Source organism: Rhineura floridana, chromosome 4, assembly GCF_030035675.1.
Source record: "Rhineura floridana isolate rRhiFlo1 chromosome 4, rRhiFlo1.hap2, whole genome shotgun sequence".
Lineage (NCBI taxonomy): Eukaryota > Metazoa > Chordata > Lepidosauria > Squamata > Rhineuridae > Rhineura > Rhineura floridana.
The window spans coordinates 123,852,235-123,864,513 of NC_084483.1; the positions used below are offsets into that span (position 1 = coordinate 123,852,235).

Consider the following 12,279-nt stretch of genomic DNA (forward strand, 5'->3'; position numbering starts at 1 on the left):
TGGATCCAAGTTATCGGTCTCCTCCCAGCATGCCGGAAGCTGGACCGCCACCACCTTCTCAAGCACCTTGCCCAAAATGAGGATATTTGTCACTGGATTATACTTGTTTAATGCTTCTGGGTCTAAGGAGGTCCTTTTAAGGAGAGGATGCACCACTGCCTCTTTTAAGGGAGATGGTGCTTTCCCCTCCTCCAGTGATGCATCAATCACTCCTTGGACCTATCCAATTAACCCTGTATGGCCATCTGTAATACCTGCGCAGCGACCGCATGGCTCCTCAGCTTCTCGGTGCTGTCGGCGCGCAGAGAAGTGAAGCAAGCCGTAACATTGCAGAGGCGGCGGTGGAGCCAGCAACAGTGCCTCCCTTCCTGGGGTGTTTGCAGTGGGGCCATGGTGAACACCCGAAAAAGCTCGCATCGTTTCCCGGTAAAGTGGCGGCGGTGGTCCCCGGACCCAGCAGCCATTTCATCTCATTCAGGATTTGTCTAGGACTAGCGCCTGGGAGGCGATGGTGGGGTGGGATGAGGTCATTCCGGGTGGTCGCAGTTGGGAGCTGGTCGGGGTCAGTGCAGAAGATGACTGGAAAGGGCGGTGCATTAGGGCGACTGGAGTGGCCATGCATGCCACACCCTGGATGGAGGAACTGAAATATCTCACCACAGAAGCCTAAGGAATTCACCGTTTTTGATCTCTGTTTTCCCTGATCACATTAGTGCTGTTGATGGATGCTAAATCCCCATCACCTGCCCGGTGTAGCTAAGCTCAGAGTATCAGCTGCAAATACATTCTTACTGAGACCCATGCAAGGAATTCCAGTGTTTGAAGGTTTTGCACTTGGGTCCCTTGTGGCCTACTTTGGCTTTTATACTGTGTTTATGTATATGGATATTGTTCATGTATTTTGCTTTGTAAATTAATTTGATATTTTTTTATTGTACCTTGTGTATTCTATTGTAAACCGCTTTGAGATCTGTCAGATAGTAAGCGGTCTATAAATGGAAATACATAAATAAATAAACCCACTATAGCTAGCGCCAAGATAGGCAAGTGTCAAGGGAACAAGTGGTCAGCCACACTTCTTCAAGCAGTTTGTCCACATCCTCATGCTGCAGTAATTAAAGCTAATCCAATATATGTGGAACAGACAGTGCTCTGGACACCTCCGTTGGATTTGCTCTAACTGTGGTATCCAAATCTGTCTGAATCTCAGCAGTTCTGTCCCTAAAGTGCCCTGCACATTGGTTACATCAGTCCTCTGACAGTGTCAGAGCAACACTGTCTTGGCCAGATGATAAAATCCCATTCACCACTTGGAAAAGCTCTGTTGGATGGCTACTAGCAGACATGATGATAGTGCATGGTGGTGCAACCTTACTCATGTTTGCTCTGATTCAGACAAAGATTTTTATCACCTGTGCTTCAGTTACCAACCCTCCTGTTTTATTGCACACAGGTTGCTAGAGTAGCAAGCCTATCCATGTGCTCTATAACAATGAGGGCACTCAGGAGCAATCATGTCTGTTTCTATGCGTCTCACCACTCCACAATAAGACTAGAACCTTTACAGGCATGCCAGCCATGTCAGCTGGAAAATGCCCCAGAGCATTCAGAAATCTATTAGATTCCATAATCTGTGAGAGCAGATCATCTCAATAGGGCCCCCACCCTTGCAGAGTGGAATAGCTACATTCAGCCAAACCTCACCAGGTTATGGTGTGTCCATGACAATGGACGAGCCCTCCAATCAACGGAGTATATTACCAGTCCTCTCTCTGGCAAAGACCAGGTCGATGGTATGCCTGACCCCATGTGTTGAGCCATAGATATACTGAGACAGCCCCATGGTTGTCATGAAGGCCATGAAGTTCCGAGCCATCCTCAGCATGGATATTGAAGTCCACTGTGAAACACCACCATGAAAGACTTCTCTAACACCACATCCATATAATCGTCTCATTATATACTCATAGAATGTGTATATTTTCACTTGTAAGATCTTGGAATGTTATTTTAACTGCCTTAGGCATAATTACCTGCTACAAAATCCATTTTAATTCAGTTGGATTACAGCAAGAAAGCTTCAGTGTGTAAGGGAATCTTGCTATATAGGAATTGGATCGCCTATGTTCATAAAAATCATATATAGCAGAGATAGAAAATTTAAATACTATTAATATTATAAGATGGCTTTCTCCTAGCCTTAGCTTATGATTTTGCAGCCCCTGATCTTGTCACAGCTTAAGGTCAGGTTTAGAAACCAATTCCTAGTATGAATGGACTTTTTTTTCTGAGAGCAGAAGAGGAGAGCATTTTTACAGTTAATCTTTCATTTGAGATCTCACTTCCAAGATTGCTTATTTTCTGGTTGCAACAGTTATGAGCATCCAAAGCTGATAGAAGGGGTCCTGTTTGGGAAGATGCTGGGCCAGAATGTAACTGATCCTCTATTTTACAAATCCATCTTCATATTATAGGCGGGCTCTGTCTTTGCTGCGGCATTTTGTGAGTTTTCTAGCATGTTGTGAAATAGTAATCTAAATTGCTATTCCTCCTGTTTCAAGGTTTATTTTGATTATATGCGGAGCTGGATCCAAATGCTACAGCAGTTACCTCAAGCATCTCATAGTTTAAAAAATCTCTTGGAGGAAGAATGGAATTTCACCAAAGAAATAACTCCTTATATACGAGGAGGTGAAGCTCAAGCTGGAAAACTGTTCTGGTATTACTTTGTTTCTTACGTCTGTTTAGCTCAGAATTTAAGCTTTATTAATTGGAAATGTAATTCCATTCAGAAATATCCAGTGGTAGAAAGTTCTGTTTGTTTTAAAAGAAAACAAGTATCATTTCATACTATTACAGTTTCCTTAAACAGGTTGTTTACATGTGTCCCAATTTTGCTGCTTTGTCAAAAAGTGAAGTTGATCTTCTTAAATAGCTAGTAAAAGTTGAATATTAAGCAGCTTACGTCTGAACAATTTAAAAAGAAACCATTTCCCCCCACAAACTGCATTTGGCTAGAGTCAGTTTTATCCTATGCAGTGCTAGTCCTTCCTCTATACCAGCCTTCCCCAATCCTGGGTCCCCAGATGTTGCTGGACTATACAGCTCCCGTAATCAGTAGTCATCACGGGCAGTGCTCAGGGATGAAGGAATTGTAATCTAAAAGCATCTGTGCACCAAAGGTTGGGAAAACATGCATTATGCCCACATTTTCAATGGGGGCAGTTGAAGGACTAACATGGGCCAATCATTCTACTTGGCAGGAGTGATACTTCCATTTGTCAAGATTTTTCCAAGATGCCTGCTTTTCCTGTGCTTTAGCACAGAAGCAAAAGGGGATAGATATTTGGAATTGTTGCTAAGCATTTCCCTGTACATAAAGCATCCTGAAAGTTTGTCTGGAAAAGTGGTTCTTGTACTTGCTCCCATTGTTGTGCTATTTTATTTTTCAATATTGTTCAATAAAAACATAAGGAAATGCTAAAAACATTTTTTTAAAAAATCTGTTGATTTTATATACATTTTGGTCATTTTATTACATGTACTGTTTTTTAAAGTTTGTTTTATGTAAACCACTTAGAGGTTTTTTTATTAATTAACCGACTTGAAGGCACATAACAACAAATTGGGATAGTGAAATATTTGACTCCTGGCATATAAAGTCTGTGGACGTGGTTTCTTCGGTCATGTTTTGTTGCATCACTTTGTATTCTAACAGGTCTACATACTCACTGTGTGTGTTCAGTGCATTTTATGTAGATGTTGGTTTTAGTTTCATATTGGTGTGTTTATAATGACTTCGTTCTTCATTTGTACAAGGCAGCCCTGCTGAATTCATCCGATTTTCCAGTGCAGCTCCTGGTCCCATTCCACACCATTCCTGAGGGTCTCTCAATCCTCGGGAGCAGTTTTGAGGAGGGTGCATAGGGCTAAGCAAGGAACAGTAGCAATTTCATTTTTTTAAAAACCCTAGCACAGTAGAAGGTACTAAATCTGAAGGATTTGATTCTACCTTACAGAGAAATACTACTTAAATATATGAGAAAAATGAGTCCATGGTGAGAAATGATGCTGTTTCACATTAGCTTTTGTTCCTTCATGCCAAATAGTCTACTTTTTTTCTGGCTTCTATCTATCCCAGATTTCAAATAAATAAATAGGAAAAGCAATAACGATCCAGTATGTGCTTTGCTGTGCTTTTGCCTGAATTATTTTCCATAAGCCTTATTGTATTTAATCATTTCATAACAATGGTCCTGTAATCTTGTAATGTTTTTGGAAGTTTTGATGCACAAACCTCTGTGCTGTTTGTATGAGTGACAGGTTTTAATTTTGTTTCAGTGACATTGCAGGTGTACTGCTTAAATCTACAGGAATCTTTTTAGACTCTGGCTTACAAGAGAGCTGTGATGAGTTTTGGGCTAATGCTGATGACAGTGCAGCCTCAGATGAAATCAGGTACTCTCAGACCCTCATAGTTTCTGTCATGGCCTTTTAGTTCCTGTCCAAGACACATGGCCATATTACGAATGTCTTTACATATGTGGAAGAAGTACAATGAATTTATTTTAAAAATGCAGCAGAAGCTCATTGTTTATGCTTAGCCTAAAGTTGCTTGTAGTTAAGGGCATGAAAATAACTTTTGTGGATTGTTTCCTTAATTGTACACTTGGACTTTTTGTGTAAGATGTGTCATTTTAGCAAGCCTAGGTTCATTTTTAGCTCGTTATGTGTACAGTAATACCTCGGTTAAGGAATCATCCAGGAACCAAGCTCCTTTAAGGAAGCCTTTTTTTTAAGGTGAAATTGACTAGCTTTGCTTTGCTATGGATAAACTTTCAAGCCTGTGCCTTTGCTTTAGGGTGAAACTGACTAGTATGTGTCTGCTTTGTTTTCAATAAACTGACAAGCCTATGCCTTTACTTTTAGGTGAAACTCACCAGGCTGTGTCTGTTTTGCTATGGATAAACTTTCAAGCCTGTGCCTTTGCTTTGCTGGGATGAAACTGACAAACCTGTGTGTTTGCTTTCTCTTGCTTTCTCCCAAGGCTGGGGAGAGATGGATCCAATACAGTTCAGAGGAGGAGGAGGAGGGGAGGGGGAAGGGGGGAGGGAGGTGCCAGGTCAACACGCTTTAAATCTCCTGTTGAAGCTGCCCCCACCATCTGTGAGCAGGTGTAGGAACCTATCCCTATTCTTTCCATGTTATTCCTGCGTCTGGTACTAAAGTTTCTGTTAAAGAAGCAATGTCCAGGAACACATCTACTTTGTTAACTGAGGTATTACTGTACATATTTGCCTTCTGACTTCTTGATTAGCATTTTTAATGTTCTTCTTTTACATATTTGAATACTCATGTGAAAGTTATTCAAATAACTACATTCTGTTAACTTTTTATAGGAGGTCTGTTATTGAAACCAGCAGAGCACTGAAAGAACTGTTTCATGAGGCCAGAGAGAGAGCATCCAAAGCTCTTGGCTTTGCCAAGAGATTAAGAAAGGTAAAAATAAAAAGAGGCTCTAAATAGTGTACCAAATTCAGCTGCATTGATATGCTTAACAGTGCAGATTGATAAACATATCTCATTTTTTTCCTTAGGACCTTGAAATAGCAGCAGAGTTCACATTGTCTGCCTCTGTGTGGGAGTTCCTCAGTGCCCTGAAAGCACAACAGTACATGAAGGTAAAACTCAGCATTGGGACTTTATGGCATTAGAATGTTAACTGCATATTAATTCAGAAGTACTCTTCACTGGGGCCTACTCCCAAATTGGTACACATTGGATTGCAGCCTAAATGTGTTAAATGAGAAGCTATAGCAGATGTGTGATACATAGATTGTGTGCACATCTAACTACTAAGAACAAGATCCAAAGGACTAGTTAGTGGGGTAATAATCTGTAGAATTGTAACCTGTCCTGGGATCATATGGTGAAGGGTTGGTTAAAATACATTTTTATTTACATGCACATTTATTTAATAATTCTGAGGTGGTAACCATGTGTCTAAGCTGGTACCATTTCAGACTGAAGGTGGAAGCCCTACAGGATTCGGTGCTCTTCCTTATATATACTTCAATGCACATAGAAAACGCCTGATGTCCCTGATATGCCCTATTGTATAAAGAGAGAGGGGAGGGAATGCATCACCACATCACTGTGATTTCATTGCCCACTTTTGCAGCCCAACAGTATAGGGAATATGTCCCATTGTTGCCAAGTCAACTGGGAGATGTTTCTGTATTTCTCTGCTGAGATGATGGGTAACAAAACTATACAGGATGGGACGATAAAATGATACCTGTTTGCCTCAACAACATAGGGATGCATTCTCACTACACCCTCGGGCAAGAACAACACTACTTTGTTTGCTGTCAGTGTCAGCACTCTGACAGCTTGTTCACTTTGTGATCCCTGATTGACTGTGATAATGAAGTGAGGAAGAAGAAAATGGAGACAGAGAATTGTTTTTTTTTGGGGGGGGGGAACAGTGCAAATAGCCATGAAAAAGGTTATGCTTGGGTTTTTCCCTGAGGTTACTTAGTGTCCCTAAAAATCTTTCCCCCTGAAAAAAACTACAGGTAAAGATTTGATGCTGTTGTAGGTCTTAATAATTTGGACCTTATTGTTTTTTCTTCAGGTACAGATCCCTGGACTTGAAAACTTACAGATATTTGTGCCAAGCAGCCTTTCAGGGGAGAAATCTATTATCTTGCAGTTGCTTAATGCAGCTGCGGGAAAGGACTGTTCAAAAGACTCCGATGAGGTTGCAGGTGAACCCTTTTTACTTATGACAAAGTACAGTGATAAAGATCATGACGCTGATGACAGCTGGAGCACTTGGGAAGGACAGCCTGTCAAAATTGTCCCTCAGGTGGAGACTATTGATACACTGAGAAGTATGCAGGTAAAGATTTTCTGTATCAGTATCTTCTGATTTAGTAATTGAGTTATTTTTGGACTCCAAAACATAAGAAATTATATGCTTTTGCCCCAGCTAACTTATATCAGAAATATTATTAGAGTAATTTCTTAGGTGCTTGAGAATTTGGCCTATTTTTAGGCATTCTTAAAAGGGATTCTCATGTTGCTAAAAAGTGTTTTTTTTTTTCTGTCTTACATGGTTTGACAGAAGAACAAATATATTCTTAGATCATATTGGAGGCTGTGATCCAGAAGGGCGGACTATAAATTAGATAATAAGTAAATAAATAAATGAAGTCTTTTAGTTAATATACATAGTAAGCAAATCAAGTTTTTATTCTTGCAACAGGAATGAAGCTTCCCCTCCCCAAAAACCTCTCTCACTTAGCAGCCTCTATTGCATATAGTGAGGCAAAGAATGCACACAACTCTGTTTCTTCATGTGGTTCAACTGGTCACCGTGAATGTTGGAGACATTCTAGAAAATCCAGAACTATGATTGTAGACATTTTTCATAAAATTAATGTTACTGTGCGAAGAAAAGTAGTACCATTTAAAATATTTCAGAATTAAAGAAGTATTTTAATTTCAAAATACCCATAAATGAATTCATGGTTACAACTCTGAGAGCCTGTTTTCAGCAATACTATGTTAACCTTGTATTCCTAGGTTGACAACCTCCTCCTTGTAGTCATTCAGCCTGTTTATCTTGTGAACCAGAGAAAAGCTTTCCAACAGGTTCTTGAAGGGCTTATCTCTTTACATCAGGAGCAAACATCCAGCCAACCAGTCATTGCCAAAGCTTTGCAGCAGTTGAAGGTACACATCTTCCTGATTTATCATTTTCTTAATTGTTGATCATTCTAAGTTGCTTATAGTATGAAATGTCTAAACAAGCTGCTGAGGTCTGCTTTTAACACACGTGAGCAGAAAAAGATGGTTTACAATTGCAGTTTTGCACAAATAAGTTGACAGTCATTTTTACCGCAAGCTAAATGAATTGTATGTGCAGATTAGGAAGTTGTATATTTATGCACTGATTCAAGGCATAATTTCCAAACAAATTTGAATGGTAAATATGAAGCTTTATATGTTGCTTTAGAAAAACAGTACAGTATAGTGGCCACTGGAACCTTTCTCTGAAAGGGCATTACTATTTACAGATATATCCCAACTAAGATTTACTCAGAATAGACCCATTTAAATTAATGGGCCGAAGTTAGTCATGTCTATTAATTTCAATGGGCCTGTTCTGAGTATGACTAACACCAGATATAATCCCATATAACTACTGTGGTTACAAAATTCTCTTAACAACATTTTTGGTTCAGTGTTCCAGATTTCTAGGAGTTTACAAATTCGTAGAAGCCAGCCTGGTGCAGGAAATACAAGCTAGTCCTTATAATCTGTGTGTAGGGGACAGTGTGTGAAAACGTCCATGCACACAAATGGTGGTTGGATATATGCACCAGAAGAACCCTCATCATGCTTCTGATGAAGTCAGCACTTGCATAAAAAAGTGAATTTTATTTTTTCACAGTGCAATCCTGTACGTGTTCCACATAAACTGGTATAGAATTGCAGCCTAAGGTGTCCCAGAACTCTTATTTATTTGTTATTTGTTTATATAGCAAGAAGTAGCAATTTAGGATGATCCTAAAGGTCTTAGAGAATCATGCCTATTTACAGTAGTAATATTTCAGCAGAGTTTTCTCTTGTTTTCCAGAGCGATGCTTTACAGCTGTGCAATAAGATAAGCAGTGCAATTGACAGAGTTGATCGCATGTTCACATCTGAATTTGATGCTGAGGTTGATGAATCAGAATCTGCCACCTTGCAGCAATATTATCGGGAAGCCATGATTCAGTGTTACAACTTTGGTTTTGAGGTAGGTTCAGGAGAATTCTGTTGCCTATTTTTCCTAACTGAAGGCTTTTGAAGAAATCTTCTTTCATTTCAAAGAAAATAAATTGTATAGACAAGTTTGTCATATTTTTTAAGCAGCCTGCATATTGGGTAATTGCTTTTCCCTTCAGACACTTCAGAGAAAGCTGAAGTATAGCATTGTGTAGCTGATAGTAGTAAAGTGTTTAGAACCAACATGAAAAGGGTCCTGCTAGATCAGACGAAAGGGCCATCTAGTCCAGCATCCTGTTCTCACATGGCCAACCAGATGCACATGAGAAGCCCACAAGTAGGACATGAGTGAAACAACACTCTTCTGCTTGCCATTTTATGCAAACAAAAACACACAGAAAAATTGAAATATATTTCCCATTATATGAACACTTGCTTTGTTTGAAAGTTCGCACAACAGCACTGGAGACTGTATAGCAAGGGCACCAAATGAGAAGATAGAGGACAAATCCCATCTGCTTCAGTAAAGACTACAAACACTTCCCAACCAATCAGCTCTTCTCTTTTTCAAGGGCTACTGCTAAATACCAGTGTTCCCTATACTCAGGCTCCCTTTCTGTGAGAGTTATCTTGCTCTGTTGTTGCCTGTAGCAGTGGCTCCTAATCTTTATGAATACGGGAAGCTCAAAAAATGTTGTAACCCCCCCCACACATACACACACTAATTGTATTTTTTGTCTCTGTTAATTGAAAAAAAAATGGTGCGTGGCAAAATCATATCTCCAAATATCCCTTTCCATAAAAAGCTCCCTGCAGACAGGGAGGTGTTGCTTTCTTTTCTTAATGCAAAGGTCCAATCAATTGGGATCCCCCCCCAGTCTGAAGATGTACAGTCCTGTCTCCCAACACCAGTGGGTTAGTGTGTTGGACTAAGATCCAGGTTCAAATCCCCATCCAGCCATGAAGCCCACTGGGTGGGCCAGACACAGTCTCTCAGCCTGACCTATCTCACAGGTTTTATCTCGCAGGATAAAATGGAAGGGGGGGGGAACAATGTGCACCACCTTGAGCAACTTGGAGGAAAGGTGGGATATAAATGCAATAATAAATAAATAAATAAATAAATAAATTTCAGCTGCAGTATGTGGACCTCAGCGAACCTGCTGAGCGTTTTTAAAATCATCATCATCAAGAATCAGCAATATGGTAGTGGTGGGGGTGCTAGATTGTGAAGACAAAAGGGTGGATAGATTGAGGAGGGGAGTTAGTGTTTTTAGGCCTTGGGATGATAATCAGAACTGATAACTTGGTTAGCATGCACTTGGAGAATGAGAGTGGAGCAGAAGACAGATAAGCACACACACAAACACACCTGCCCTTCCTGCAAGCATCTGCAGGCATGCATGTATTTGGGCACGTGGAAGGGGGGAAACCCTCAACTGCTGCAGCATCTTGGAGACAGAGGTTGGGAGGCAGAATGTAGGTGGAAGAAAGTGGGGACACCGGCACATACACAGCCTCAGATATGGGGGGGGGGCGAGCAAGTCCTCAGCTTCCTCACTGCTCCTTGGCTCCGTCTGGGCTGAAGGCAAGATCTGGTGGCAGGGAACTAGGAGTCAAGAATGGCAGGCTGGCTGGCTGTCAGGAAGAAAGGGAGAAAGTAGCCTTTCCTTGCAGCCTTGCTTTTTTTTGCTTCACGAAAAGCCCTCTCCTCTCATTCTGAGTAAGGGTGTCATCAGCAGTGGCACTGCGAGGAGTTGGGAGTTGGGTTTGTAATCCCTTCTTCCTGGTAGCACCTCCCTCAGCTTCCTTTGGCATCTCCCATGTGTGGTATAGGCAGATGCCTACCCTTGGCGTGCCTGAAAGATGCTCTGGCGCTTCAGCAAAGTCCTCCCCTCTCATTTGGAGCAAGGGGGAGGTGTCATCTGCAGCAGCAGTGGAGAGCAAGCAGCATCCAGGTAGTGAAGACTTTAAAAAAAAGTCATTTCTTTACTGTTCGTGCCCCCTTTAGATTACTTTGCAGCCCCCCTGGGGGTCACTGCCCCCAGGTTGGGAACCACTGGCTTATAGGAAAGGCCCGAGGGGCTGGCAGAAGGATCCCAGCAATCTCTTCCTTAAACATAGTTCAGTTTTGTTTTACTATGGTTATGAGCAGGTTTGTCTGCAAGTTGCTACACAGACATACCACATCATTCTGTTTCTAATTTCACAGGACAGTATCCAATGTAGTTCCATTAGCGTAAGGATTTCTCTTTGTGCAGTGGAACTTCCCTTCCCTCTCCTCACCTCACATGTCCCCACGCCGTCCCCAGATCTTCCCTGGAGGGTTGAAGAGACCCCCAGAAAAGGTTTAGGGAGAACTGGGGTGTGCAAGGAGAGGGAGGGGAAGTCTTTGTGCTGATGGAACTCCTTCACTGGATACCACTCGCAGTGTAGTACTTTGTATTTATTATTCTTTAGCTGGATTATCAGAAAATGTGTAGATTAGAATACAGAATTTTGAGGAATAAAAAACACTGTTACAGCGTGCAGCTGTTGTAACAGTTGAAAACTGAAATAGATATCGCTAAGCTTTGACAGGTCATTTTAATATAATTGCAGTACCATAAAGAAGTCATCCGCCTGATGTCTGGGGGATTCAGACAGAAAATTGGAGACCAGTATATCAGTTTTGCAAGAAAATGGATGAATTATGTCCTTACTAAATGTGAGAGTGGCCGAGGCACTAGACCCAGGTAATGATTGAGCAAATGCTTTTTGGTATTTTCATCCTTTTTGTTTATGGAACTTGTATATTTTAACCAAAGAGCAGTGTTACTGCCTTGATTGCTTTGAGGAATTTTATTAATGTTCAGTGTCACAACCTGAGTTCAAGAATAAGCAATCTGAGCTAATCCAGGACCCAGATTATGCAACAGTTTCCTGATAAATGTGACTGTCATGGTAGAAAACAAGGCTCGAATTAAGTCTTGTTACACAGTTTAATTAAACTTGATTTAAAAAAATTACAGTATGGGGAATGCCTACTATATTAAATAATCAGTGTGGTTTAGAATATAATCCTTGGCATATTGCATGAATCAAGAGCTGCGCGCAGCCTCCAAAGATTCTTTGGTAATTCAGTAAGTACCTGCAAGTCATGACAATTTCGTTAAGGTTAATTGTGGGTTTACGAACATTTGGGCTGTGCTTACCAGGTGTACATCCTTTTCTATGTGACACACACTTCATTTCCTTTATTGTCACTAATTTGAAAAGATAATTGTTATGGCTGGAGCTGTTGCAGTGTTTGGCAAGACCTTGCATAATGGGCATATTGCATGTCTGGGGGAAACAGGGTTTGCCATCTACGTCAGGAGTCAGCAGCTGAGATACAGAATTATGGATCTGACCTGCTTTCCAAGATAAGATGACATCCCTGGATGTGTTTAAGGTGGCTTATCTATACCTTTCCAGTCCCTCATGATTATCAGAACATCTTGTTTTGGTGTGTGATCAATT

General features: G+C 40.9%; 1 protein-coding gene across 6 annotated transcripts in view; it reads left to right on the plus strand.

The window, feature by feature from the left end:
• MAP3K4 (mitogen-activated protein kinase kinase kinase 4) overlaps positions 1 to 12,279 on the plus strand; it is a 115,873-nt gene that overhangs the window by 73,751 nt on the left and 29,843 nt on the right. For all 6 annotated transcript variants that reach the window (XM_061624314.1, XM_061624313.1, XM_061624309.1 and 3 more), the window contains exons 6-13: positions 2,562 to 2,719; positions 4,342 to 4,458; positions 5,400 to 5,499; positions 5,598 to 5,681; positions 6,638 to 6,904; positions 7,591 to 7,740; positions 8,648 to 8,809; positions 11,380 to 11,513. In XM_061624314.1, coding sequence (XP_061480298.1) covers positions 2,562 to 2,719; positions 4,342 to 4,458; positions 5,400 to 5,499; positions 5,598 to 5,681; positions 6,638 to 6,904; positions 7,591 to 7,740; positions 8,648 to 8,809; positions 11,380 to 11,513 — 1,172 coding nt within the window. The remainder of the gene's footprint in view (positions 1 to 2,561; positions 2,720 to 4,341; positions 4,459 to 5,399; positions 5,500 to 5,597; positions 5,682 to 6,637; positions 6,905 to 7,590; positions 7,741 to 8,647; positions 8,810 to 11,379; positions 11,514 to 12,279) is intronic.